This window comes from Eschrichtius robustus, chromosome 12 (assembly GCF_028021215.1).
Source record: "Eschrichtius robustus isolate mEscRob2 chromosome 12, mEscRob2.pri, whole genome shotgun sequence".
NCBI lineage: Eukaryota > Metazoa > Chordata > Mammalia > Artiodactyla > Eschrichtiidae > Eschrichtius > Eschrichtius robustus.
In genome coordinates, this window is record NC_090835.1 from 87,603,703 (window position 1) to 87,631,452 (window position 27,750).

Below are 27,750 nucleotides of genomic sequence, written 5' to 3' on the forward strand. Positions count from 1 at the left end.
TGGTTAGGATACTGGTTAAGAAACATGGAATCATCCAGGTATGAGAGGATAAGGAGAGAATGTGAGAGGGGAGAAACTGTCAGTTACTGAAACTTATTTAAACGTCTACCTGATTTAGTGACTGAGTGACATGAGTAATCAAGGCCTCCACACAGTGACATGAGTTCCATCTGCCTCCTCCAGTTACAAGGAGTCAGGCAATTACTAAGTAGAAGGGAGAAAGTAGTGACTTCAGCCTGGCCCCCAAAATTACTTTTGGCTTAGACCTATGCCATATGCATAAGTACCCTCCTGCAGCTAAGAAAATATGAACATGCCTTCACACCTTCCATGCTAAGACGTCCTTTTTTCTTTCTTTCTTTCTTTCTTTTTTTTTTTTTTTGGTATATTTTGGAGACAACTACTTACACAGGCTCCTGCTTGATATTTGCCGTCTGTAAGTGTAGATCTATTGAGTTTTTCTAAACCTGGGTTTTTGCCACTGTGATTGACAGACCACCTTTGTTCAGCAAAAGAACATCAGAAATCCAAGGATGAGTGTTTCAGGAGACCCTCCTAGGGATGTGGTTTACTGATGAAATACAGGGACTAGGAATAAGCTTCCTGATCCCTCATCATCCTGCTGCAGAATATCAAGACCATCCCAAGATGTTCATTTTAACCTGCTTTAACTGCAACAAAAATTTTGGGAGATGGAGTAAGAGTTAAACAAGTTCTGATTTTCTTGTAAATTAGAAACTGTCCCAAGGAAAGGAATATGAATATTAACTTACATAAACCAGTGTAAAACTATAAGAGCACTGATTGAATCGTGTTTAATCCCTTCTGGTGCATTCCAAAGGGATTGTGAATTGGATAGCTCACAAAGGGCCTAAAATAGAAATACATGAATGTTATGTTTTTCTGGATGAGCCTAAAAAGGAAATAGAGAACTCTACTCCTTTTCCAGTTGACATAATAGATGGGGAGCAGTGCTCAGAAAATGACACTAGAAATAAAGAAACTCGTGTTTGAGACCCAGGTCCATCATTTATTGACAAGGTGATTCTGGCCATTTCATCTTTCTAAGCCACAATTTTCTTAACTTTAAAACAAGTAGCTTAGGGAATTCCCTGGCAGTCCAGTGGTTAGGACTTTCACTGCCATGGACTGGGTTCAATCCCTGGTTGGGGAACTAAGATCCCGCAAGCCACGCAGTGCAGTCTAATAATAATCAAGCAGCTTACCTATACCTACTGCAAATGCTTTATAGTGAGGCAGGCATAGAAGTGGTTTGTAAAATGTAACGAACTACAGAGATACTATATAGTAACCACTCTTGTTGAATGTCACATTCCTACATAATACTTATTCCTCATCACTCATAATCAAAAGTCAAACTCTCTCATTCTGGGTATTAAAGACCTCACAGGTCTCTTCCCTCTTATCTTTCCCCCTTGATGCAATCTCTTATTTTCAAAAAGATTCTTCTGAGTAACCATTTCACATCTTCCCATTTATCCAAATCACCTTCTCAACCAAACCAGTCTTCTAAGAGGAGGGTTTTTTGGCCCTTTCTAGAAAGAAGAAAGTATGGAATACAGTTGTGATGGGGAAAAGATGAACTCCTGCTTAGAAAAGCTAGAAAGGTAATCACAGGCTACCTCCTTTTTTTTTTTTTAAAGAAAGTTTAAATAGTAAAATTTAATAAACTATTAACCAGTAAGTTGTGTGTGTGTGTGTGTGTATGTGTAGCTGGGGGCGGGGGGCGGGGGCCGCTGGGTATGTTGTAAACAAAGAAATAAGACGAAGTCTTTCAACCATGAGGTATTTGCCACTGAAGATCTGCTCAGGGACTCATGACTTGTTTTGTATAGTGAACTCTATGGATAGTCTGGAGAAACCTATAAACAAATATCTTCTCAATACAATGTTTTAAAATACTTAAAGCATACAGGATAAGAAAATTAGCCACATTAAAATACAGCTGTCAAAATGTATTTCTTTTACGTAAAATGTGTTTCATTAGTCACATCAAATAACAAGGAGCAACAGGTGGAATAACAAATGTCAGTTTCAAGGAATAGGTAAATTTTATTACAAGATATCTGCAATATCTTCAAAGTGATCCAAAAACATCTGTGATGGCCACTGTTGAAAAAGTCAGAGGCACTGCATAATCCATTGTGATTAGCTGCCTACAGATATACTTGAAGGAAATGCTTAGCTGCATTTAGAATTTGGTAAAATAAAGATGTAATTTTTCCCCATCCATGTTTACAACGCCCTAATGGTCTGCAGAACTCATATTTTGGTCAAGGTTTGCCAGTAAAATCGAGTGGCCTTCCCCAGAAATTAAAATAACAACAACAACAAAAACAGGGATGAAGGGGAAATGATGTAATATCAGGTCAACCCATCTTCCTAGAGCCATTTATTTTGCCCTGGTTACTCCAGCTCCAGGAGCTCTCTAAGCAATCTCGTTGCCTTTATCAACGGTTTTTATTTGTTTCTGCCTCCCTGTTTGTTGCCTATTCACCAAAAGATATTAGACCACCTACCCAGCTCCCTGGGTCTTGTCAACATCTGAGGCGGAAAAAATCTGGCAAAGAAAAGGGTAAATTATAAACCGCCAGGGGTAGCTTACTTGTTTACTATCCCTTGGTGTCATGGTGGTAGCAACATTATGCAGATTTAGGCAGAATAACAATAGCATGAATACTCCCCCCAAATAGGACTACATTCATCAAGCGGAATAATCCAAGCTTTTCAACTGCTTCAAAGTATGTATCAATACAAGTCAATATCTCAACCTCTAATTGGTGCAGTATTTTCTCCTGGAGCCCATGCAAGTAACTCCAGAAGTGCGTTCTGATTGGCTAGCTCTCTGAGTAGCCTCTACAAACCAATGGGAATGGAAACTTTAGAAACATCCAGAGACTATAATAACCTCTTCCTCAAGCGGCAGTATTTCTTTCCTAACATGTCTGGACGAGGAAAACAGGGCGGCAAAGCGCGAGCAAAGGCCAAGACTCGCTCCTCGCGGAGCGGGCTCCAGTTCCCCGTGGGCCGAGTCCACGGCCTGCTTCGCAAGGGTAACTATGCCGAGCGGGTCGGGGCCGGCGCGCCGGTGTACCTGGCGGCGGTGCTGGAGTACCTGACGGCCGAGATCCTGGAGCTGGCGGGCAACGCGGCCCGCGCATCATCCCGCGTCACCGGCAGCTGGCCATCCGCAACGACGAGGAGCTTAACAAGCTGCTGGGCAAAGTCACCATCTTTCAGGGCGGCGTCCTGCTGCCTAAGAAGACCGAGAGCCACCACAGGGCCAAGGGCAAGTGAATCTGTCGCAAAGGCTCTTTTGAGAGCCACTAAACTCTCCTTAGGACTGTGATCACAACATTCGGATAGTTCTGAACGTGGCGGTGCGCGCGCACCCTGACGCACAGCCAATCACATTAGGGCGGCAAGTTTAAAAAAATTGCTTAAGTTTAAAAAAGAATTAATTACCTTATTACAAGGCTTGTTGTATTACCTACGGAGACACATATCCGGTTAAGCTCTTTACCTGAAATTAGTGGGTGGCTCTGAAAAGAGCCTTTGAGATTTTCAAAGTAGGACGTCCCGCTACCGATTTACTTCTTCTTGGAGACCGCCTTCTTGGCCTTTGTAGCCTTGGGCTTGGCAGCTTTAGGCTTGGCTGCCTTGGGCTTGGGGGCTTTGGCCTTGGCCGGACTCTTAGCCGCCTTCTTCGGCTTGGCTGCCTTCGCCTTTTTCGGGCTCTTGGCCACTTTCTTGGCCCCAGCAGCCACCCCCGGTTTCTTGGCTTTCTTGGGGGTCTTCTTAGCGGCTTTCTTGGGGGTGGCCGCGCCCGTGGCCTTCTTGGGCTTCTTAGCTGCCCCAGCAACCTTCTTGGGCTTGGCCGCGCCCGCTTTCTTAGCCTTGGGCTTGGTTTCCCCGGTGGCCGCCTTTTTGTTGAGCCTGAAGGAACCTGAGGCGCCAGTGCCCTTGGTCTGCACCAGGGTGCCCTTGCTCACCAAGTTCTTGAGACCCAACTTGATGCGGCTGTTGTTCTTCTCCACGTCATAACCAGCGACCGCCAGCGCTTTCTTCAGCGCGGCCAAGGACACGCCGCTGCGCTCTTTGGAGGCGGCGACAGCCTTGGTGATGAGCTCGGACACCGGGGGCCCGGACGCCTTGCGTTTTCCAGCAGCTGCGCCCGTTTTCTTCGTCTTCTTCTTAACAGGTGTTTTCTCTGTAGGTGCGGGAACAGTAGGAGCAACTGGAGCAGTCTCCGACATTTTTCTGTTTAGCCAGGAAAGACAAAAAGAAACCTTAAACTGTCAGAACGGCGTGTCCCGGGCGCCGCCGGCTGGGGGTTTATATAGAGAGTCGCTGCGTGATGATTGGTTGCCTGTTCGGTGCGCCGCGCTGCTACGAAGGGCTCCTCGGCTCTGCCGAATGGCTGTGTTTTTTGCCCCTTAAAAAAGAAGAAAAATATAAGAAGTCTGGGCACGAAATAATTAGGGATTTGGGGGAAACTGATCTGAGACTCTTCAGGCTTCATTCCTGCCTTATTTGCTATACCTAGTTTCAAAGCCGGCCCCCTGAACCTTTCCTGATTCCCCCAACTCTCTTGGAAACTTCGGTCAAATTGAGACAACTTTCAGATTTTCCTTAAAATTACGAGTTCTCTCTGCTTCCTTTGCAAATCTTTCTTCCAGGGCATTGTCATACACACGGTTTTCTTTTCAACCTTATATAAATGACCTCATTTTTACTCACATATACAAGGAAAATCGGTTTTTTCGCGGGAGCAATAGCACAGCTCTCCTGCAACTTGTTTGCTCTAAGCACTGGGAATTGGCACTGGGGTAGAAAATTCTACGTACAAGATGGATAACTATTTTAAAAAAGATAGATTTAAAAGAAAAGTATTTGAGTGCCCAGCGTGTAAACTGGGTTTGCTCCCAGTGTTTCGATGATTTAAACATTTTTGGAAGGATGGGGTGTGAGGCTGCTCCATTTAGTTTCTAGATAAACAGCTTCAAATAGAGTCACCAACCTTCTCTAAAAATTAGTATAATAGATTTCTCTGACCTAGAATGGGCATTAGAGATCAATCACGCCATCTATAAAGAAGAGAAGTGAATCACGAAGCAATAGATTGGCAGTTCTACATCATTTTACCAGCTCTGAGCTCAAGAACTCTGTAAGACCACGGGGGTTAAAATTGTAAATTGCCTAATGATAGTCCATCCATAAGATTGTTTTCCTCCAATATTTAGCACAGAATTATGTACATATTTCCTATATTTCAAAGTGATACTTAAAATACAAATTTGATTTAACTTGTTTCAACATTGCAAATAGGGACACAGAGGACTAGAAAGTAAAAAAAAAAATCTCATTAAACTCACTTTCTGAATCTTCATAAGTTTCCTTGGGATTTTTACTAACAAAATATGAACCAGGCTATCATGCCCTAAATTAATTGGCTGAATGTGTCCACTAAGGAGTTGAATAAACATTTCATAGCAAACATGACTGATTTACTACTCCATCTCTTTGTAACACAGAGAGCTAATGGAATTCGATAAACATTGGATAATTAAGCACAAAATTAATATCCACCAAATAATCAGATACTGAAATTAAACCTCATGTTTGTCAAAATAAATAAACAAGAAAAGTATTTTGGTGTTGTGTTTTTTTAAATAAATACCCCTACTTCCAAAATTCTATTTATTCTACATTCAATAGTGACCTGAGAATTTTCTCATATAACTCCAAGACAGGATAATCAACTTAAAAGATGTCATCTCTCTGCACTGAACTAATTCCATAAAAATGACTTGGCTTGTTTTTAAATAGTCATTATTGGCTGGCACTGTCTGAAACTAAGTCTCTGGGACTTGAGACCATGTTATATACCAATTACAAATACGGTGTATAAAGAGGGAAGCTTATAGGATTGGATCTAGAACATTCCAATTTTCCCAGGGAAGGCATTTTACATCTGTCTGGAGGATGGGGCTACTTGTCATCCTCAATATCATCACTGTCAATAGCAATAGTAACAAACATTATATACGCCCTTTTCCTTTTCAGCCCAGAGCCTAATACTATCTAGACCTAAAGATAAAATTAAAATTCAGATTTTTAAACCCTTACCATTTTGGTGATCATTGTAGTCATGATATCAGTTGTTGAATACTTGTTGGAATTGTTCCCTAAGTTGTATGTACTCAATTTAAGATAGGTGAAAAGTTCTCCCTACAGCAGATGCCACCATTTCTTTCTTGTGCAACTGTTACTGGTTCCCATGGCTATTTAGGTTCCAAATAAGTGAGAAGACATTGGGGCTCAGGGTCATTTGCTTAATTGTTTATAGGTAATCTCTGCCCTTCCTGGAGGGCAATAACTGAGACTTGATTTCACCTGAAAAGTTCTTCCTTAGCTGTGTATAGGAGGATGGAGCTGTGCTGTGTGTAGGTACTGTTATCTCTTGAGATCCAGGTATTACGCTCTCTCTAACTGTAGCATGGACAAGGTTCTTGAAAGCTGGATCACCCCATGGGACTATAAAGCTGAAAAGTTTCACCTATTACTTGGTAGCCCACAAAAAAGTTGTCTGTATTACTTCTGAATCCTAAATCTGTATATATTCTAAAACCATGGATTTTTTGCTAGACTAAGACTTGAACTATTTTTACTTTATAGATGTAAAAAATAAATAAGAAAAACTAAAGTTAAACAAGGGATGGATGTCTCACGACCTCATGTTCTCTCAATTTTGGTGTCAAGTCCCCACTCACCATAGTAAATGACTGTGAAAGAGATAGGTAGGGCTCACCAGGGCAATCCACAGCGGCTGTACTTAAGTGTTCCAAAATTCAGTAAATTTCAAACATTTAAGGAGAAGAGTGACTATGTTGACTAAATATCAAAAAGGCCAAATTAAAAATAAGGGCTAGAGAGCAAATAGAGCATTGTGTTACAATGTAATGTGTTCAGAAGGGTAATGAGAAATCACATCTATTTTAATTTCCTATCAGATGGTCTCACCTGAGGACACTCTACCACTTGAAACTCCCCTTCAAGCACAACTATATATCAATATTATTCATTTTATTTCCTAAAAAGGACACTACTACTCTCAAACTTCCACTTTCCTTTTTACATGTCCCTCTGTGTATCTGTAATATCTGGTACACACAGAAGATGACTAATTTCTATTATACCTCAAAAATACTCCAATCCTCATTTCCTGCAGCAAGCCTCATTCTCAGATACCTACCACACTCTCTTTCCCAGTCTGGACTAGAAGTTCTCCAGAAGAAGTTCTCTATCACAATACAGCCCAATGCAACCTATTGCAATGATGGAAATGTTCCGTATCTGCACTGTAGAACAGAAAACAACTACACTTGCCTGTGATTATTGAGCACTTACCTAAAGGTAGTTAGGGTGACTGAAGAAATTAATTTTAAATTTTATTTAATTTTAATTAATTTAAATTTAAATGAGCATATGTGGCTAGTGGCTAATATAATATAGCAAAGCACAACTCTAAAACAATTCTTCTCAAACTTGAATGAGCAAACTACTCACTTGAGGATCTTAAAAATGTCCTATCAATTCAGTAGATTTGGGGTTGGTCCTGAAATTCTGTATGTCTAACAAGCTCCCAGGTTATGCTGATGTTGCTGGGATACGGCTGCTCCACCCATCACTACCAGGATGAATCTAGGAGGATGCTGGGTTGATTATATGGCCTCTCACCCCGAGTTTACTTTTCTCTTCCTTCTGCTAGAGTGTGAGTTCTTTAAAAGAATGTGTGATTGTCTTTGTAAACCTGGTATTTGTACACCATTCTTGGCGTATAGTAGACCCTAAATTGTTGAATGAATGCATGCAATGAATCAATGATTTTTGTTTAGTGCCTTTCTCAAAAAGGAGAGCAGGGGAGATCATAATGTCTAAATCCACAGGTAACTGCACCTGAACTGAATCTCAAAAAGTTTGTGACTCAAGGAAGTTAATAATCCTCTGACCGCCTATATGGTAAGCACCAGCAGAGAAGGCTTTTTTTTTTTTTTTTAAATCACCTCTGTAGTTACATAGAAGGCACTCAATGTGAATCTGTGGACTGTGAGTAATGTTGGCATTTGTCTATTAAACATATCAATACTTATCTGTGTGTAGAACTTCAGTTCCCCTTTTTACTTGGACAGTATTTCACTCTAGTTATTTTTTAAAAATTCTGTTAATTTGCAAACTTATTCATCCTGATGTATCTTCAATGCTTTAATGACATAGCTTGGTGGTAGGTGGCAAGGACATAAGACCACAGAATCAGAAGGCCTCAGTTCTAACCCCAACAATACCACTTATTAGAACAGGATTAGGTCTTCAATCCTGGGATTCTTCATCCTCACAATGTAAATAGTGCTTTATAAATTGGGGAGAAAAGAGCGGAAATTCATTTAACGTTGGCTCCCCTTCCTGGACCTCCCTCTTTATCAGGAATGCTGAAAAACGATGGTTATGTAAACGCTTTGCCAAACGGAAACGTTCAGGATCAGCCAAACTTAATAAGTATTACTAGAGTTTTTAAGAATACTTACATTTTTTTAAAGTATCTTCATGTTTTCAAATTAATTTTATTCTGCTTTCTCTCCCTTTTGTAGACAAATGTGGCGGTACTGCCTCTTTTTGTTAAATAACAAAAGTGGTGAGGAGACTTGTACAATATTAATTGAGAAAACCCACAGGCACACGACTAGAGTCCACAAAACCAGCGACTCTGGACCCCAACCAGGAAACAGGACACAGATACTGAGTCGCATTTCCCCGCCCCCTTCCCTGCTAGGCAATAGCAGACGGCCAGTGAGGAGGGGAAGGGGGGGGGGGCAGAGGTCTCGTTCCCGCCCCCGCCGTTTCAGTTTCCTAATAGGTCCGTAAAACTGATATATAAGAGGCTGCAGGCCACTGTTAGGCGCTGTAAGAGTTTAGTAGTAGTTACTAGCAATGTCTGGCCGAGGCAAGGGTGGGAAGGGTCTGGGGAAGGGGGGTGCCAAGCGTCATCGTAAAGTTCTCCGCGATAATATCCAGGGCATCACCAAGCCTGCTATCCGTCGCCTGGCCCGGCGTGGTGGAGTGAAGCGTATTTCTGGTCTCATCTATGAGGAGACCCGCGGGGTGCTGAAGGTGTTCTTGGAGAATGTCATTCGCGACGCTGTCACCTACACCGAGCACGCCAAGCGCAAGACTGTCACCGCTATGGACGTGGTTTACGCGCTCAAACGCCAGGGACGCACTCTGTATGGTTTCGGCGGCTAAGTTTCTACGCGGTCTTCGGCTGTAAAGAAAGCTCTTGTTTACTCACAAAAGGCCCTTCTCAGGGCCACCCACTTGGTCGTATGAAGGGCTGTTATCTAACACAAAGGAAAATCAAAGGTAATGTTTGATGCTTCATATTAATACTGGGTGCCGATTTTAATTAAGGCAGTCACTCTTTCTTTGTAGATCCCGGCTGCCGCGTTTTTTTGGTCTTTTCCGAGTTAGACATCATCTCAAGATGGCGGCTCTCAGACATGCCAAAAACAAAATCTCGTGCAGTAGAACTGCTGGAGTTTTTACTCAGATTCAACAGAAGTGAATTGCATTTGACGTGGCATCAGTTTTCTAATTTCAGCATGTTTGAGTTTGTTTTACTCCGAAAACATTAAAATTAACTTGTCCAGAGTGTCCCAATGACCCAGCATCTACTGTCCTGAAGAGGGCACCTGGGGCCTTTAAGCAGCCTTGTTCCTACAGAAAACGTTGCAGATAGCTCTGGATAGATAGAGCCATAGTTAGTGAACTCAAATCGGGTGGAAGAGACATTGTAAAGTTTTGTCTTATCTAGTGTACTCCTGAGGACGCGTTGGAACTCTAACATGACTAAGAGGTCAGCAATCTTAATGCTTTGTTTACAAAATGTTGATAATGCGACAAATTCTTTCATATGACCATCCCACCTCTGACTGCATCCTTACCTCTCCATTTTCCCACCAGGCGGAAGAGATGCTCTTCAGGCCTTCTCATGCTCACCCTGCCACCTGTGTTCTAAATCTTTCACTCCCAGAAGCTTTGTGTTTGTGTCAGTGAAAACACACCCAGAGACAGTTTCATTCTGTCCCTGTTATCTTAAGATAGTTATTAATGGAGCCAACTTCCACTATCAATAACTTATTTGCACAATAAATTAGTTGGTCATCCTGATCTAATCATAGTGATATCCCAGCTTAAAATTTTATTCCTCTTTCTACTGGCTCTTTCCCATCCACATATAAATATGTTTCAGTGTCTCTCAATTTAATCCATACCTCTACCAATTACTAGATCCTTCCCATTTATCAAATCTCCAAGCCTTGGGTAATCTGGAGTCACTATCCTCATGTCTTTTCATGATTATATGACTTCTTCACAAATCACTCACTAAATATATCTTTGGCATAGTTACCAGTAACCTTCGAATGGCCAAAACCACGCACATCTGACGCTGTTTATTACTCCTGCCTTCACAATCTTCTCACAGTGTTTTGTGGTACCTTTCTTCCTAACCCGGATCCTATTGTTCTCCATGATCCTTCTCAGTTTGCTTCTTTGGGTCCTATTCCTCTGTTCTGTGGTTCCACTCAATTAACAAACTTGTTCTCCATTATCAGTTCATAGATCCTCCTTGAGCCGTCTCTTCCAGAGTGTGCCATAAATGGTGAGACATCTTTGCACCCCAAAAATTGAATATCAGCTGAAATGGAGCAGAATATGCCACCCCAAAATATGCCACTTTGGCATAAGGATTTTTTTGAGCTAAGGCGCTTGAAAACCAGCTAATGCAAGAATGGGGCTCTGATCTCCCCTTTTCTTCTCGAAAGCAGATAATTATCCCATGTGAAAGGTGCCATCCCTATACCAGGAGGAAATGAACATTCTTATCACCAGAAATGGGGAGTCCCGGATGAGAGAATCTATACAAACAGACCTTGTTAAAATAATCCTTATCTTCCTTTAGTCTCCCCATATATTTTAGTTGCTATTTCACAATTACTACTCTTTGTTCAACCTAGTATATAAGCACTTAGGCTTAACTGCTTTTTGGGTCTTCATTTTCCTGTGAAGACTCCCATGTACATGTAAAAAGATTAAATAAAATGTGTGTGCTTTTCTCATGTTAATCTGTTTTATGTCAACTTAATTCTCAGGCCCAGCTAGAGACCCTAAAAGGGTAGAGGAAAGTTTTGTTTCTCCTATATAGCTTTCTAATCCCTATAGTGGCCTGACAGGTCTCTCTACCTGCATTATTCCCAATCTACAATCACTCTCTCCCACTGCAGAAATCTGAGTGAGTTGCAAATTTCATCATGCCGTGTAGGAAAAAAGAGAGAGAGAGAGAGAAAGAGAGATTCTGAGGCTGGACAGCCTAACATTTATTCCAGGCCTGATAGTGCCACCAAGAGGGGCAGACAGCTATTGAGGATCTCCCTGGAATAAAATGCTGCACTGGCACCCTCTCTCTCTCTCCCCCCGCTTCTCCTCCTCCTCCTCCCCCTCCCTCTCCACCTCGCTGCCTTCTCCTTCTTTCTTCTTCTCCTTCTCCTTCTCCTTCTCCTTCTTCTTCTTCTTCTCCTTCTTCTTCACTTTGTGTCAGAGTTTGTGAAGAGTCTGGGATCTTACCCTAGTTACAAGATAATAAGATAACCTGCAAGTCTTTCATGGCTGCTGGCAGTAGACACAACACTCCTAGGTCAGAGACAAGAGGCTTTATTACAGCACAGCACAGCAAGCAGCAATTTTGCATTGGATCCCCTTGTCCACCAAGTCCCACAGGGGCGACCTGGAGGAGCCCAGGCGGATACTGCACACACAGTGGGTTTGCATCATAGCCACGGCACAGCTTGGGGGATTGAACTGAGTGTACTAAGCAAATTTGCTCTTTGTCTGGGGATAGCCACTACCACATTCTTTAAGGTTCCTCAACCCTGATAAATGGCATTCTTGGCACACCCAGTAAGAACCCTCAGGGCCCGTGGCAGATTGCCTCTGCCAACGCTGGGTTCGAAGGCTACACAATAAGGGTGTAATTGTGTTTTGCCCCAAGTTAGTGTATCCTCCTTGAATTTTCAGTCTATGCATTGAAATATGAGTGACACCAGGAAAGAAGAAAGCTTAGCCCTAACTTCCAGTAATTTATAGCTTGGTTGAACCAGAAGGTTAAACAAAAACAATTAGAAAAAATAAAGATAGACTATATTCAAGTAGGAACACTGATGGTTAGAAATTTCATTGTTAGAGCCCTTTGCAGGCAAGAGAACAATGAGGATATGAGGAAGAAGGTCATATTGTAACCGAAAGTGGGGTCTGGCTGCTTGCTGCTCAGAAGCCAATAAAGAGGCAAGGTTGGTAGAAAGGAAAGTTTGCTTTATTTTGGATGCCAGCAACTGGGGTGGGGGGAGGGGGAGGGCGAACGCCTGTCCAAAGGCTGACTCCCCCCCACTGACAATCAGTGGGCAAGAGCTTTACCAGGCTGAGGGAGGGCGCTACATGCAGAAACAGTACAGTCAGCTCTCACAAGCATCTTGAAATTGGTCATGTGGTGGTCTGACCAGCATCATCTTGATTATTAAGTACAGTTAGTCTTTACTTCCAGGGTCGGTTTTTTCCCATTTCTTTGAGGCCATTTCTCGGATTTGTGGCAGCTTATGTCATGGCTACAGTCTGGTCATCATGTAGTTAACTTCTTCCACCTGGCGGGGGTTTCAGTACCTACAAGACAGCTTACAGGATGTGGCTCAGAATATTATCTACAGCCCTTGAGGAGGAACTAAAGGTCCTTGACTATGCTTAAGGACTAAACTATTATTATTTGGTCTTCTTTGACAGTTTTCCTTTGTTTCTGTATTTTCTCACTTCTCTGATTAAACTTATTCTTTGGCTAAAGTCTTTCCACAGACAAAAGTCAGGCTGAGGACCTGGGGGGGAGGGGGGTGGGCAAGAACCATAGGGTCCTGCCCCGTTTCAACATGACAGCCGGGCCCAGAAGGAGTAGCAGGTATTTTGCTGAGGAAAGAGCAGGGAAGAGTGAGGGGAGAGGAGGCAGGTGTAAGGGGGATTCACTATGTTACTGAAGAGTGCTCAGTTCTGCGAAGGACTGAGTATACGTTAAGTTACGTCTAAGTATACGTTAGACTCAGAGACTAAACGTGTGCTGAACACAGAGAGGATGGGATTGAAGGACCAAGTAGGCACCACACATTCATGAGGCACATAAAATTCTCAGTATCTGTGAGGCATCTCATACTTGATATCTTAAGTCAGCCACCCACTTGACCTCTGTCCATAGGATGCAGACAAAACCCATTGGTGAGTGACAACTATAGACCAAGCAAATATACCCCTGGATGTTTAATAGAGCAACTGTGTGTGATTGGCCCAGCTACCTTCCACCTGCTCAGTCCCCTTGTTCAACTTAACTCTGGTCCTCAGAAGCCCATCATCAGGAAGGAAGGCTGATGTGGCAGAGAGCAAAGGAGATTATATGAACATTGTGTAAATAACAGGATTCATCTAGTGAGGACCTTCCACCTGCTTGTCTTATCCTAAGTATGCTGTGCTGTCCATCTATTTCCCCATGCTTTTTCCAACATGGTTTAAATTGATTAAAATTTCAAAGAATTTTAATTTGGTCTGTGAGCCTTTCTGCTCTGTGACCTCTGGGAAAGTTGCCTGGTAGTGTGCTTGGAGGTGAAGGGTGGCAGAATATGTCACCCTAAAATATGCCACTTTGGTTTGCGTTATTTTGAGCTAAAGGCACTTGAAAAACAGCAGGTGCAAAAGAGCACTCTGACCTATTTTCCGTCTAAAAACAGGAAATCAAACTCCCATATGGAAGATTCCCTCTCTGTACCAGGAAGAAAATAGCGTTCTTATCACCAGATAGGAAGCTTAAAGCAGAAAGAACTCTGCATTGTTAAACTAGCCCTTATCTTCCTAGTTCCTTTTCTACCATTAACTATCCTAGTCCAAGCTCCTTTGTCTTGTCACATTTTCATAGTTTAGTTTAATTTAGTATATATATAAGCCATGTAAGAGCTGTACTCTAGTGTCTGTGGAGACACCCCAAATATTTCTACTCAAAGAACTAATGACCCTTTACTTACCAGCTGCGTGTCCACATTTAGCCACTAGCCGCCTGTTGGTCCTCAGAGTTAATCTATACATCAGCAACAGCGATAGTAACACCTCCAGCATTGTGAAAACACCTTAGGGACTGAAGACCCAACTATGGCTAAGCAACGTTTTTGTGCTTCATTTCTCCCATCTGTACCGAACTACCCTACAGGCTACCAAATGGTAAGTGTGAGCTCTTTCATAGAAAGAGTAGGTGGCCCTGAAAAGGGCCTTTTAACTTTGCTACAGAAAAGAGAAAAACCTTACAAAGCTCAATCTTAGCCGCCGAAGCCATAGAGAGTGCGTCCCTGGCGCTTAAGCGCATAGACCACGTCCATGGCGGTGACAGTCTTGCGCTTGGCGTGCTCGGTGTAGGTAACGGCGTCCCGGATCACGTTCTCCAGGAACACCTTCAGCACCCCGCGGGTCTCCTCGTAGATGAGACCGGAAATGCGCTTCACCCCGCCACGCCGGGCCAGGCGGCGGATGGCAGGTTTGGTGATGCCCTGAATGTTATCACGCAGAACCTTGCGGTGACGCTTGGCTCCCCCTTTCCCCAGGCCTTTCCCGCCCTTGCCGCGTCCAGACATGGTAGAGAAAAACTAAACACAGCAGCTGAGAGAGTTTAACACTAACAACCTGCAGCCCATTATGTAGCGATTGTGCGGACCTTTGTGAAAACTGAAAGACCAGAAAGGCGGGAAACCGTACTGAGTCCCCGCCCCTTGCTTCTAAGACCTGAAGTGAACAGGCGCTAGGGCGTTTTACTGGTATTCAGAAAATAAGAATCTTTAAACAGAAGCATCAAACGTATACACAAAGGGAATTGCCTCGTTTAAGTATGTTTGTATGTGTTTAAAGATTTATCCATTCCATATATTCTTGGATCTTTGCCACTGGCCTTTAAGCCCAAATTCCCAAAACAAATTTATAAATATATTGACAAGCAAACACGCCAGGCTTTGGGCTTGGAATCCATGAGCAAGCTGCTCTCAAACTGTATTATCGGGCATGTTTATTAATCTATCTGAGACTCAGTGGCCTTATCCATAAAATAGGATCAATACTATGGATAATGGAGTTATTGTAAACAAAATAGCATCTAGTTCGTGAACAATAAATTTCTATCGCCCTGGACTTTGTTCTTAAAAACAAAGTATTTATAATACCGACAGGCCTAAGACACATGGAAAGATTTCAGAACATTTCTAATATAACACCAGTTTGTACAGTGTGCTTTCACTTATACAGAGTAAGCATATAAATTTGAACAATGAAGGATTGCAGAGGAAAAGAATGTAAATTGTCAGGGGCTAATAATACCCTGTTCTTATATAGAGGACAGAGGGTGGAGGGGTGATTGTCCTTTCCTGTGGCTGGTGCATGGAACTCATGCAAAGCTATCATAAACGACAATGTTAGGCAAAGAGATTTTATGCAAGTGCCAGAAGTAAAAATGTGATCTTTCCTAGATTTTTATATTATTTAAAAAAAATTGTCGAGCACATGGGAGCACTAAGATTTAAATGATGTCCTTGGAATAAATAGAATGTTCAAAATAAGAGATTATTTTTACTTCACACTATGATATACCAAGCACACTGTCCTAAGATCTGAGCAGTAGCTCAACCAAATTACCCCATCAGTAAATTTGAGATTACAAATATCAAATTTCAAAACTCAATTTACTTTTGAGGTAGTGGCAGCAATAGCTAAAAAATCACACACCAACATAAACGAACCAAACTTCTGTTCAATGGACATCACTAGAACAATTCATCACTAGAACAGCCAGAAGAAAGGAAAACACTGTTATTTATGCAAAAACAAAACAAAACACACCAAAAAAAGAACATTAATTTGTTAAACAAGCCTTGGAATCGAAAGCAATACACAGTAGCAACTGCTAAAGGAAGATCACAGCTCTTTTTACATTGTTATTTTGAAACAACTAAATTCACAAAAAGTTGCTCCAATAGTACCTAGAGTTCCTCGAACCTAGTTTCCCCTAATGGTGAAATCTTATTATAATATCAAAGGCAGGTAATTGACATTGGCCAAGTACTTTTAACTAGCCTACAGGCCTTATTCAGCTCTCACCAATTTTTCCATGCACCCATTGTGTGTGTGTGTGTGTGTGTGTGTGTGTGTGTGTGTGTAGCCCTGTGCAATTTTATGTGTCACTACCATCTCAACGCTGACACAAAACTGTTCCATGATCACCAACGAACTCTTTAATGTAACACTTTTATATTCACATCCACCCACTTCTCCCCTGTCCTGGGGCAATCACTAATCTGTTATCCACCTCTAGAGTTGTCATTTTGAGAATGTTATATACATGGAATAATACAAAATGTAACATTTTGAGACTGGCTTTTTTCACTAAGCATTACCCATCTAGGTAGTTGCATGTATCAATAGCCTCCCTTTTTATTGCTGAGTAGGGCTGCATTGCATGGGGTATGAGAATTTACTTAACCATTCACCAGTTGAAAGATATTAAGTTGTTTCTAATTTATAAATAAAGCTGTTATGGACTTTCATGCACAGAATTTTTGTTGTTTCTCCCCAGCTGCTCCGCCCCCCCAATTTTGGTTTGCTTTTTGTATTTCCTGCATTCCACCCGAAAATTACATTCTTTAAAATGGCAGAAGTGCTGCGATGATGACTGGGAGCCTAAAAAGCCTTTCAATAGTCACATAGAAATCACATTGCATTGCCATTATCACTTGCAGCTTTGCTTCAAGGTTCAAAAACATTGCACTGAGTATTCCCACTGTTTCTGAAGTGTGACTTCTGGTTTCTGTAGCTGAGGATTTGCTCCAGTAACAGTCTGCAACATTTGTTAAATAAACTGTTGGTGTCCCGTTTCTTTGGTTCCTGCCATGGGACGTGTGTTCTCACTTTTCTGCAGAGGTATTCACTTAGCTCCTGAAGAGCCTCCAGTGTTGCCAGTACCCCCAGACCTGGAGTAAACCCAGCAATAAGGCTGGGCGTTCCCATTGCCAACGTCTGTAAAACCTGACTGAATCTACAAACCTGGCATTGCTCTAGGGTTTGTCCTAGGATTCTGCATTTGTTAGAGGAAAGTTGGGAGCTGTTGTCTCATTGGCTCTTTGAGGATGAATAATAGGTGATTATGGCAAAGCCTAAGTTCTGCCTTAGTGACTATATCATGTTTCTCATGCAGGGTGCAGACACATTCTGCACAATCTGAATTTTCAGTTATATGCTGCAACAACCTATAAATTCCTGGTGTGCTGAACATACTTATTAGTTCAGGCCCCAGATTTGGTGCACTAGTGCTATGCCCAACTGTATCACTGACAGCCCTGCTGCCCACTCTGCTGGTGGTGCTGCTGGAAGTTGAACTCTGGAAATCCCATGGAACCCATTTTTTGGGTACCAGGTCTCTATTTTCAGTACAGAAAGTATGACGACCTTTACCAGAGGATGTATTGCTCAGTACAGAAGCAAATAAGTTAATACCAAACTGCTCTCCAGTAGTACTCAGCCTGGGTCCTTGAATATGTTCATGTTCATGTGCACACACACGTGTATGTGTGTGCATGTCACATAAAGCATCCCTAGGATGCTTTCCAGGTTGCTCAAGGACCCACCCTTTTTCTCATACCTGATGTCATCCCTGGACTTCTTGTATCAGGGAGAGGGAAATTTGAATTATTTTGCCTGATCTTATAATTAAATTGACATAGATTAACGGGGGAAAAAAACAATTTGTACGCACGGAGGTCATTCAGAAATGAGACCACCGAAGTAACCAAAGCAGGCTATATATATATTTACATTATATATATATGCCATATATATATATATATACACATATATATATACATACACACATATATATGGCTTGTACTTGGGGTAGCAGACAAATGAAGTTTGCTTATACAGCTTTCTTATCATTAATTCCCAAATTCTATTAAGGATACTTTCTATTCTCATACTGGTATAAGGGTATCTTCACATGGGAGGTTTATTTCTCTTTTAGGGGTTAAGAGAATAAGAATATTTATATATCACCTATTTTCCCCTGGCTGTTTCTCAAATAACTTTAAGGATTGCAGAGGAAAAGTAGTTTCAGGGGTCAATGTCCTGTTCTTATATGGAAGACAGAGTGTGCAGGGGTGACTGTCCTTTCCTGGGATTGGTACATAGAATACTTGGGGGGTAAGGGAGTTCTGCTCTCCTCCAGCCTTGTCTTGGTGGGGGTCGCGAGGATTTTCTGTTCCCTTGCGATACAGTTCCTCAAACTGAAATTATAGGTGGCTCTGAAAAGAGCCTTTGGGTTTTAAGTTGGCACTTGTTGGCAATAATAATTTATGCTCTCTCCCCGCGGATGCGGCGGGCAAGCTGGATGTCTTTGGGCATGATGGTGACGCGCTTGGCGTGGATGGCACACAGGTTGGTGTCCTCGAAGAGCCCCACCAGGTAGGCCTCGCACGCCTCCTGCAGCGCCATCACGGCCGAGCTCTGGAAGCGCAGGTCGGTCTTGAAGTCCTGCGCGATCTCGCGCACCAGGCGCTGGAACGGCAGCTTGCGGATCAGCAGCTCCGTGGACTTCTGGTAGCGGCGGATCTCGCGCAGGGCCACCGTGCCGGGCCGGTAGCGGTGCGGCTTCTTCACGCCGCCCGTGGCCGGTGCGCTCTTCCGGGCCGCCTTGGTGGCCAGCTGCTTGCGCGGCGCTTTACCGCCAGTCGACTTACGAGCGGTTTGCTTTGTACGCGCCATTACTTATTTGCAAAATAAAGGGACTAAACTGGAAGGTTTGCTTCTATATTTATACAGGAACAGAATCACTCTGATTGGATTGTGGGCAATTCCTGTTAGTCATCTGCTACTAAATTCCGGAAGTGCTCCGAGCGATTTAGGATTGGTTTATCCATTCGATGCAAGTTTGGGATTGGTGAATTTCAATTAGCAGACATCTTCCCAGTCCCTTAAAAAAAAAAAAAAAAAATTTTTTCCGAGCCGTTTTATCGATAATACCCACACACTCAAGTATTGTCCAAAAACACATTACTCATTTAATATTCTTCAACTTTTCTCCTGTTTGGATATACAAAATAGAATGTGTTCGGAAAAGTTCTTTAGACTTTAGACACCCGCCATTTTCTGCAGTTAACCCGTTTTCATCGGATCTTAGTCCCAGGCCTTCCCCCTATTTAAAAATCCATCGTCTAAGCATCTCATGAATCCTGTTCCACATTGACCGTAAACATCTAGTTCACTGTAACATGGTCTTCTAAGAAATACTGTTAAGATGTAAGAAATTTTGTATTATTCAGGGGACACGCAGCAAAATCCCAATATCCTGGAATCCCTGGATCTTTAGTGTCGTGTTTGACTCAAAACTGGTTATTTGGCTCTGTTGTTTGGTTTTGATGCATTTAAGATGTCAGCCTGGGTCTAATGGTGAGAGCCGTCATGAAAAGCTTTGCAATGTGGAACCTTAAAAAGATGGCGGCGATCGAGTCTTTCTTGATAACACTGCAATGGGCCGGCATTTCGGGACTCTTTCCGAGCGTCCCAAGCTGTCCCGGACAAACCCGACAGAGCTGCGGTCAGCACTGGACTGGGGTAGATAACAGGATTTCCTTACCTGGTTTCCGTATCCAAACGCGAAGACTTCCATTTAATTAAAAAAAAAAAACTGATTTTTTTTTTTTGTGTGAATGAATTTATAGTCTCATAACAGTGTTGTAAATCAACCAATAGGAATGTACAAAAGGGTTCGTTCTTGATCCAATAAAAAAGGGAGTTTTTGAATCCTAGTTTACGTACTAGTAATCTATTGGTCGGCTTTTGTCCAATCAAAGTTTAGCTTTGTGAGTGGTCGTTTGTATATCCTTGATATAAATACTCGCGATGTCCCTTTTGTTCTAGTTCTTTTAATCCACCATTTTTGCTTGCTTTGATTACCATGCCAGAGCCGGCTAAGTCTGTGCCAACGCAAAAAAGGGCTCCAAAAAGGCAGTGACTCAGGTTTAGAAAAAAAATGGTGAGAAACGCAAGTGCAGCCATAAGGAGGGCTATTCTATCTTTATCTGTGTCTGTAAAGTGAAGTAGGTACACTCGGACCCCGGCATCTCGTCCAAGGCCATGGGCATCATGAACTCGTTCGTCAATAACTTCTTTGCATCGCGGGCGAGGCGTCGCTCCTGGCGCATTGAAACAAGCACTTGACCATCACATTCAGGGAGATTCAGAAGGCCGTGGGCCTGCTGCTGCCCGGGGTGCTGGCCAAGCACGCCGTGTCCGAGGGCACCAAGGCTGTCACCAAGTACACCAGCTCCAAGTAAATTTTTCTATGCCTCTAGCACTTCACAATAGTTCTTTTTGAGCCACTCATTTTTGCATATTGAGAGCTATAATATCAAGATTTGTCAGTATTTTAAAAACATGTTTTTTTCTTTTCTTTTTTTTTTTACAGTCATTCTTTAAAGCGCAGGAAACAGTATTGCACTGTGAGAGGTTTATTTGAATTTTTGTTCTTCAGTGCGGCAAAGAATTTGAAATGTGTGTTCTAGGAACCAGTAGGAAGTGAACCAGTAGGAAGTTCTAGTATTCTGGGTTTTGTGTTTTTATTTCTTAAAATCTTTAAATTGTTCTTGTAGCTAGTCATTGCTTAGATTGAAAATTTTATAGTGCGTAGCTGTGGACTTAAAGTTGTGTAATGCTGGTACTTGTATTTGGGTTCCTTGTTTTAAATATAATGCCCATGTTACAACAAAATAATTTTATGTGCTTCACAAATATTAACTCACGAGAAGGTGTTCGTACTTTACAAAGGCTCGGAATCTCAGTTATACAGTATATACTGGACTAGGCCTGGGGTATTTACTGGAACCTCAGAGTTTAATCTCAACTACAAGTATACTCTCAAAGGTGAATTTTCAAATTTGTATTAAAAAGAAAAAATTTTCACTTTATTTGGTCTTGAGGCTATTATTGATATAATCAACCCTACATGGTGCTGAAGCGGGGTCTGAAATACTCAATTTGACTCATTTTTCTTTTATATTTCATTTTTGTATTCCTTGCCTTCAGTCAGTGTTAGGTTCAGTATTCATTTACACAGGAGGAAAAAAAAAAGAAGAAACAAAAAACAGGAGTAAGAGAAGATGTACAAGTGCAGGGAGAACAGGGTATATGGAATGAAATGTACAGTTTTCCTGAGTTAATATTTTGATAGTTTCTGTATTGCTGAAAGCAAAAATGACTTCGATAAATTGCTTTTAGTGCTTCTAACGGTTTATAGACTTGCTATTTGGGCGGCCAGCAAGACACTACCAATGTATGTGCCAGGTCAGTATTGGGTGTGTGAGTAGAGGTTCACATAGTTGTGAAACAATGTTGTTCACATCAAAGTTTTTTTTTTTTTTTTTTTAATGTAGGTCTTCCGTTAGATAAAGATTGCAGTTTCAGTTCATCATATCTGTCATTTTCGATGACATGGATTGATGAAGATGCCAAATGTGTTGGCTGTCTTTATTGCTGCATAACAGATTGCCTTGAAATTTCTAGCTTCAGACAACACGCATGTATTATCTCACAGATTCTGTGGGTCTGGGCAGGGTTTAGCTGGGTCCTCTGAGGATGCTATTGAGGTGTTATGCAGGACTGAGGTCTCTTGGATGTTTGGGGAAATATCCGCTTCCAAATTCATTTACTGGTTGGTTCTTTGTAGTTTTAAGACTGAGGGTCTCATTTTCTTGTTGGCTGTTGGCTTGAAGCCCTTATGGGCTGTTAGTTGAAGGCCTCCCTCAGTTCCTAAATAGCCCTGTGAGTTTTCTTGTCATTTGGGCCTGACAACAGGGTTACCTGATTCATCAAAACCAGCATGCAAGAGTCAAGGATGTTACAATCCTAGATAACATGGTCATATACACAAATTTATTTACATCCTGTCACCTATGGTCACCTGGTTTGATGGTTAAAAGCAAGTCACAGGTCACATCCACACTCAAGGGACTTGATCACACAAGGGTGAACCTCAAGAGGGGAAATCCTGGGGGACACCTTAAGAGACCATCACAGGACCCAGCAGGACCAAAAGACAGTTAACTAACAATTGCTCTTTCTTTCCCAACCCCCTCCCCACACCCCTGCCTCCACAGTACTGGGATTGGTTCAAATGGCCTGCAGGCAGGAAACCTATGTAAGGAAAAGGCACCTAATACCTTGAACTCCTTTTAAACAGGCCTCTGCCAGTGACTTTCTTTTGAAGCCAAGACACAGAAGAATTTGTTTATTAATTTGGGGACTTCTTTCCCCTTTTCCTTTGCAAATACTGACAACATGAGAAAACCTTTGGTGTGGCGGCGTCCCAGCACAGGGCTAGATGCCCATGTAGCTCGGTTTCTGACATTATAGTTGAGAAAAGAAACCGGAGGATTCTTGAGATGAATTAAAGTTGTTGCTTTATTACAGACTACCAGGGAATAGATTTGAAAAGGCAGGAGACAAATCCCAAATTCTTTGTAGATTAAAAAACATCTGTAATCAGTTTATATAATCCAAATATAAATGCTTTTAAGGGAGAAGAAACGGCCCATGTGCCACCTGGGCCTCCTCATGGGTGCCTTCACTCTCTACAGTCTTAGCTTCTTTCATTATACCTCTTCCCTTGAGTTGCCCTACTAGGGGCTGAATAAAATTTACCAAAGTTTTGAGTGAGATTTGAGCAGGCCAATAAGGCATTACCTATATTTGTCCCCCAACACTATTCATAGCTTATTGTCAAACAGTAATTCCGTATTTCGGAAAACCTAATAAATTAGTAAAATCTTAAAGTTCACTGGTTAATTTTGCAAGACCGAGAATTCCTAAGAATCAGAAATGCTATTCAAACAATGTGGGACGCTTAAGGGTTCTACACTGGAAAAGTCATCGTGTGGCATTAAAACTGTAACATGGTGTAAACGTTTGATGCACTGAAACCTAAGCAAACATGAGCTGCATTAAAGCAACTGCACCCAAAAATGTAACAAACTTCAGAACTCAAGTTCCTGACAAAAAAAACTGAAAACACCAATTCAGTGCAACGAACTCTTTCAAGCGAATAGTTAGGTGGCCCTGAAAAGGGCCTTGGGCATTGTTACAGAAAACTAGTTTGTGGGTGCCGACTTAACCGCCAAATCCGTAAAGGGTGCGTCCCTGGCGCTTGAGCGCGTAGACCACGTCCATGGCTGTGACAGTCTTGCGCTTGGCGTGCTCGGTATAGGTGACTGCGTCCCGAATTACGTTCTCCAGAAACACTTTCAAAACCCCGCGGGTCTCTTCATAAATAAGACCTGAGATGCGCTTTACTCCACCGCGACGAGCCAGGCGACGGATTGCAGGTTTTGTGATCCCTTGAATGTTATCCCGCAGGACTTTGCGGTGGCGCTTGGCGCCCCCTTTACCCAAGCCCTTCCCGCCTTTGCCACGTCCAGACATCACTGCAACTAGAGCAGATACTGTACTCACAAATATGCAGAGCAAACCGAAATTCGCATTTAAAACCCGGCAGCGGACCTTTTTGAAAACTGCAAATGAGGGTGGGGAGGAGGAGGGGCTAGTTCGTAACCTAATTTATCCCTGCCCACCATGCCTGAGAGTCAGTGGGGCGGAGCCGAAAAGAGAAGATTGCTTTGTCTGCTCATTCTCTGAATTCAGTTTAACACCTCCTGTTTAAGGGCATTTAAAAAAGTTCTCTTGTTTATCAAGGGAATGAAATAATTGTACCTCTTAAGCCAGCATCTGTTTTTCAAGTTTGGATATTTAGGCCAAGTCATTAACCGAAATTGTACATTGCCTCTCATTTTAAACGCATATCTGAAATGCAAACGAGTCCCTGTCTTCTCTCTTCCCAGAGAAGCATTTTTGTATACTTTAAATGAAGGTGAAATAGTTATGGTGGTAAACTTGTCTTAGGGAGCGAGGAAATTTCTGAAATCCATTGGGCAACAAGGCTTTACCGCTGGCGTGTTTGTTTTTGGGAGGTATGACTCCATTGCTTGCGCCCTCAGTACTTGCTAGCTTTCATCTTCTGACGTCCAGGACCTGTTTTGTGACAGGTGTTTTCTTATTTTTTGGTTTATTTTCTTCATTTGTAGAATGGAAATGTTAATCCCGACATCACAAAGGTGTTCTGAAAATCAAAAGGTGAATTTTTGGTCAAATGCTCAACACAGTCATTGAGGACTACTGTAATTACCTGCGGAAATTCCATCTTCATGATTCCATCTTCACAGATTGACTTTCTCCCCAATATTCTTAAATCTCTCAATCTAGGATTTTGCCATCTTGGGCCTATGTTCAGTTGCTTTCATAATCTCCATATCTTTTTGTGTGCAAACTTTTTATTTAAGAAGTCAGTGCTAAACTTACATGATTACATTTAAATTTATATAACTCCCCCAATTTAACCAGCAGTCTCCATTGCCATCTCCACGCTCCGAACACAATTCCCCCTAGGACTGTATTGTCTGATAAAGTAGTCAGGAATAACTTTTGAGCATTTGGAATGGGATTGATGTTGCTGAGGAGCTGAATTTTTAATTTTACTTAATTTTAATTAATTTAAATTTAAAGGCTGATACTCCATTTCAGTTATTGGAAATTTTTAGGTGTGTTTGAACAACCTGGGCATGTGAACTTAATTTTAAACAACAAAGTGTATGTAATTTAAATACAAATAATTTCCAGTAAAAAATTAGTGTCCAAATGACTAAAATATAAACCCAATTTGGTAGATTTAAATTGAAAAAAAGAATGTAAGATATTGCATTAATAATATCTCTATATTTATTACATGTTGAAATGAACATATCTTGGATGTTTTGGGTTAAATGCAATATATTATTTAAAATATTGCATCTCTTTGCTTTTTAAAATGTGGCTACTGAAAATTTTTTCATTAAATGTTTGCCTTGCATTGTTTTCTTTGGTCAGTGGTGCTCTAGAATTTTTCCTTTCCCCTCTCTGTTTCTTGCTCTGTATCCAACCTTGCTATCATGGGCTTTGGAACACAGTGGACATTCAATGTATTTCTAAGAAACTCAATTACAGATACTCGTCTCAACTAGAATGAAGCATTGCAAAAATAAATTAAAAAATAAAATCACATTAGAGAACTAAGGCAGGCTTGTGGAATAAACCATTACTTATCAAGGCAAGAAAAGATAAATACTAGAAACACTGTTGACCTTAGAATTCTTCAAGGGCAGAATATCAGGAAATGGAGAGTACCTGAAAATTTATGCTTATTTTTTTTTCCCAAAAGTGTGTTTCTTGAGAGGGAACATTCAGAACTGATTATGAAAGCAATGAGTGTTCTTTGATTGATAGATTGTGTTTGATAGATTGTGCACTCAGTGGTTTTACTAAAAAAAGAAGAAAACAAATCATTTAGTAGAAGTACGAAAACATTTCCTTAAAAGAAGGAAGGCCAGAAAACAATTTACTATTTCTGGAAAGTAGGTAAAGACCAAGAGAGAATGAGGTTAAAAAATCAGGTAAATTACTTTGGAGTCTAGAAAGAATAAAAAGTTAAAGTGTCCATTATTTGATTCATGAGTAAAATAAGAATGTCAAGGAGTTACACCACGGTGTGTCATAGAAATTTATCTTGAAAGTTTATATATATATATTTATATACATATATGTGTGTGTGTATATATATATATATATATATATATTTTTTTTTTTTTTTGGTAAGGATTCATTGTGTTGATCTTGGGTGGCCTCAGCCTGCAGGATTTCAGTTCCCCGGGCTAGAGACCGAAGTCAGGCCAAGGTAGTGAGAGTGCTGAATCCCAGCCACCAGACCACCAGGGACAGTGGCCAGTGACAAGGCCCCTGGCCCCCTGGCTTTGCAGAAATGAGTTCCCACAAAGAGACGGGAAGTAGTGAAACAACTAAAGGTTTATGAGGAGGAAAAAGAGTACTCGTGAATAGTGTGGACTTAGAAAATATTCACCGCCTAAAAATTGAGAGTTATGTTTTATTCAGCGGAGATTTATTTTTTTTTTTTAAATTAATTAATTATTTTTGGCTGTGTTGGGTCTTCGTTTCTGTGCGAGGGCTTTCTCTAGTGGCGGCAAGCGCGGGCCTCTCACTATCGTGGCCTCTCTTGTTGCGGAGCACAGGCTCCAGACGCGCAGGCTCAGTAGTTGTGGCTCACGGGCCTAGCTGCTCCGCGGCATGTGGGATCTTCCCAGACCAGGGCTCGAACCCGTGTCCCCTGCATTAGCAGGTAAATTCTCAACCACTGCGCACCAGGGAAGCCCCTCGGCGGAGATTTTTAGGACTTAAAAGCCTGGGAGGCAGCATCTCAAGTAACCCTGAGAGAACCGCTCCTAGGAGGCTAGGGGAGAGCCAGGTTTTATAGACATTTTGCAACAAAGGGCAGGTAGTCAGGAACATCAAAAGATTATTGTTAATTAAAGGAAACTAGATATCTCAAGTTAAGGAATTTAGCTCTTTTCTATGTATGGGAAGATGCAAGAGTCTGGGCTTACCGAACTCATTCCTTTGATATGCACCTCAGCTGTCTGGGGCCAGTATCCTGTATTTTCACATCCTGAGTTTCCTCAGGGCTCACTGTATGGAGTGGCTGCAGTCTGATGGCTGCTAGATGGCGGGTATTCTTTCCTTCCTAAGTTCCCTCAGGGCTCAGCAGCTCACATTGGAGGGCTGCAAGCGCTGCTGACTGTGACATCCTTTGTTTACTGATATGGCAGGAAATATTCCATTTCTCAACAGGTACACATGGGTGAACTTAGAGAGAATGTTGAGTGCTCGCAGTAGTTTAAATCAGTTATACGGGGCATCTCTTCCAGGTTTCTTTTGGCCAATCATCTTGCTTTTCTCGGTTCTGAGTTGTATTTGGATTATCTCAGGGTCCTGCCATGTGTGCTCCTGCATCTCTTAGCCAAGATGGATTCTAGCAAAGAGGCCTATGGGTAGGTTGACATCACTTACTATGGGATGGTGCCCCCTCCTTATTTGACCTCCAAGGAGTGTTTCTGCGCATGTGTAGTCTGGAGGGTTTCCTTGACCTCGAGAATGAGGTATATGTGGTCTCTTTATCTTTTATCTGGGCAGGACTCAGCCCCTCTCTGCTCCAGCTATTATCTTGGTCTTGGAGTATCTGTCCACAGGCGACAAGCTCCAGCTGCTCAGCCTGGGGCTCATCTGTCTCCTGCCTCAGTGTGAGAAAAATTGTCTGAGACTTGGAAGTAAGGAAAAAAGGAGGGCCCATGATGTCCAATATACAAGGTTATAGGCCACACAAGGATTCTATAAAAATGTACTTAGATCATCTATTTACTATTGACTGTAGGTACCAAAATTAGTGAAGTTACTTAACTGGCAGAGCTTTGTTTGGCACAGAGGCAAATAATTCTGTCCAGTGGAAGATTTATGACCTATTGGATAATAAAATAATTTTATTTTAAACTAATTTAACAATCCTGTTCTAACATATCTTTGTTACATTTTCTGTAAATACCCTAATTTATTAAATGTTCTTTGAACCTACCATGG

At 41.8% G+C, this 27,750-nt stretch overlaps 5 protein-coding genes and 2 pseudogenes across 6 annotated transcripts; 3 read left to right on the forward strand and 4 right to left on the reverse strand.

The window, feature by feature from the left end:
• Positions 1-1,004: 1,004 nt before the first annotated feature.
• LOC137773345 (histone H1.3) lies at positions 1,005-4,349 on the reverse strand. The gene has a single exon (XM_068557932.1). It carries the CDS (start codon positions 4,275-4,277, stop codon positions 3,612-3,614), a length of 666 nt encoding a protein of 221 aa, XP_068414033.1. The 5' UTR covers positions 4,278-4,349; the 3' UTR covers positions 1,005-3,611.
• Positions 2,963-3,391, forward strand: LOC137773346 (histone H2A type 1-like; annotated as a pseudogene).
• Positions 4,350-9,009: 4,660 nt separating the features above from the next.
• On the forward strand, positions 9,010-11,306 carry LOC137773383 (histone H4). Of its 2 annotated transcripts, none has more exons than XM_068558007.1 (2): positions 9,010-9,931; positions 10,692-11,306. In XM_068558007.1, exon 1 carries the CDS (start codon positions 9,010-9,012, stop codon positions 9,319-9,321), a length of 312 nt encoding a protein of 103 aa, XP_068414108.1. In that variant the 3' UTR covers positions 9,322-9,931; positions 10,692-11,306. The 2 variants fall into 2 exon arrangements, with proteins under 2 accessions (XP_068414108.1, XP_068414109.1); XM_068558008.1 differs by having other exon boundaries at positions 9,010-9,438.
• Positions 11,307-14,471: 3,165 nt separating this feature from the next.
• On the reverse strand, positions 14,472-14,783 carry LOC137773594 (histone H4). The gene has a single exon (XM_068558390.1). The coding sequence runs from the start codon at positions 14,781-14,783 to the stop codon at positions 14,472-14,474; it is 312 nt and encodes a 103-aa protein (XP_068414491.1).
• Positions 14,784-16,097: 1,314 nt separating this feature from the next.
• Positions 16,098-19,869, reverse strand: LOC137773161 (histone H3.1). The gene is made up of 2 exons (XM_068557630.1): positions 19,820-19,869; positions 16,098-19,156 (listed from the first exon to the last, which is right to left on the reverse strand). Exon 2 carries the CDS (start codon positions 18,946-18,948, stop codon positions 18,538-18,540), a length of 411 nt encoding a protein of 136 aa, XP_068413731.1. The 5' UTR covers positions 18,949-19,156; positions 19,820-19,869; the 3' UTR covers positions 16,098-18,537.
• Positions 19,870-20,140: 271 nt separating this feature from the next.
• Positions 20,141-20,519, forward strand: LOC137773168 (histone H2B type 2-E-like; annotated as a pseudogene).
• A 2,827-nt stretch (positions 20,520-23,346) lies between these two features.
• On the reverse strand, positions 23,347-23,674 carry LOC137773585 (histone H4). Its single transcript, XM_068558380.1, has one exon. The coding sequence runs from the start codon at positions 23,656-23,658 to the stop codon at positions 23,347-23,349; it is 312 nt and encodes a 103-aa protein (XP_068414481.1). The 5' UTR covers positions 23,659-23,674.
• Positions 23,675-27,750: the final 4,076 nt, after the last annotated feature.

Bases quoted from the DNA above. Each gene is read 5' to 3' on its own strand.
- LOC137773345 (XM_068557932.1), bottom strand. From the start codon at position 4,277: ATGTCGGAGACTGCTCCAGTTGCTCCTACTGTTCCCGCACCTACAGAG.
- LOC137773383 (XM_068558007.1), top strand. From the start codon at position 9,010: ATGTCTGGCCGAGGCAAGGGTGGGAAGGGTCTGGGGAAGGGGGGTGCC.
- LOC137773594 (XM_068558390.1), bottom strand. From the start codon at position 14,783: ATGTCTGGACGCGGCAAGGGCGGGAAAGGCCTGGGGAAAGGGGGAGCC.
- LOC137773161 (XM_068557630.1), bottom strand. From the start codon at position 18,948: ATGGCGCGTACAAAGCAAACCGCTCGTAAGTCGACTGGCGGTAAAGCG.
- LOC137773585 (XM_068558380.1), bottom strand. From the start codon at position 23,658: ATGTCTGGACGTGGCAAAGGCGGGAAGGGCTTGGGTAAAGGGGGCGCC.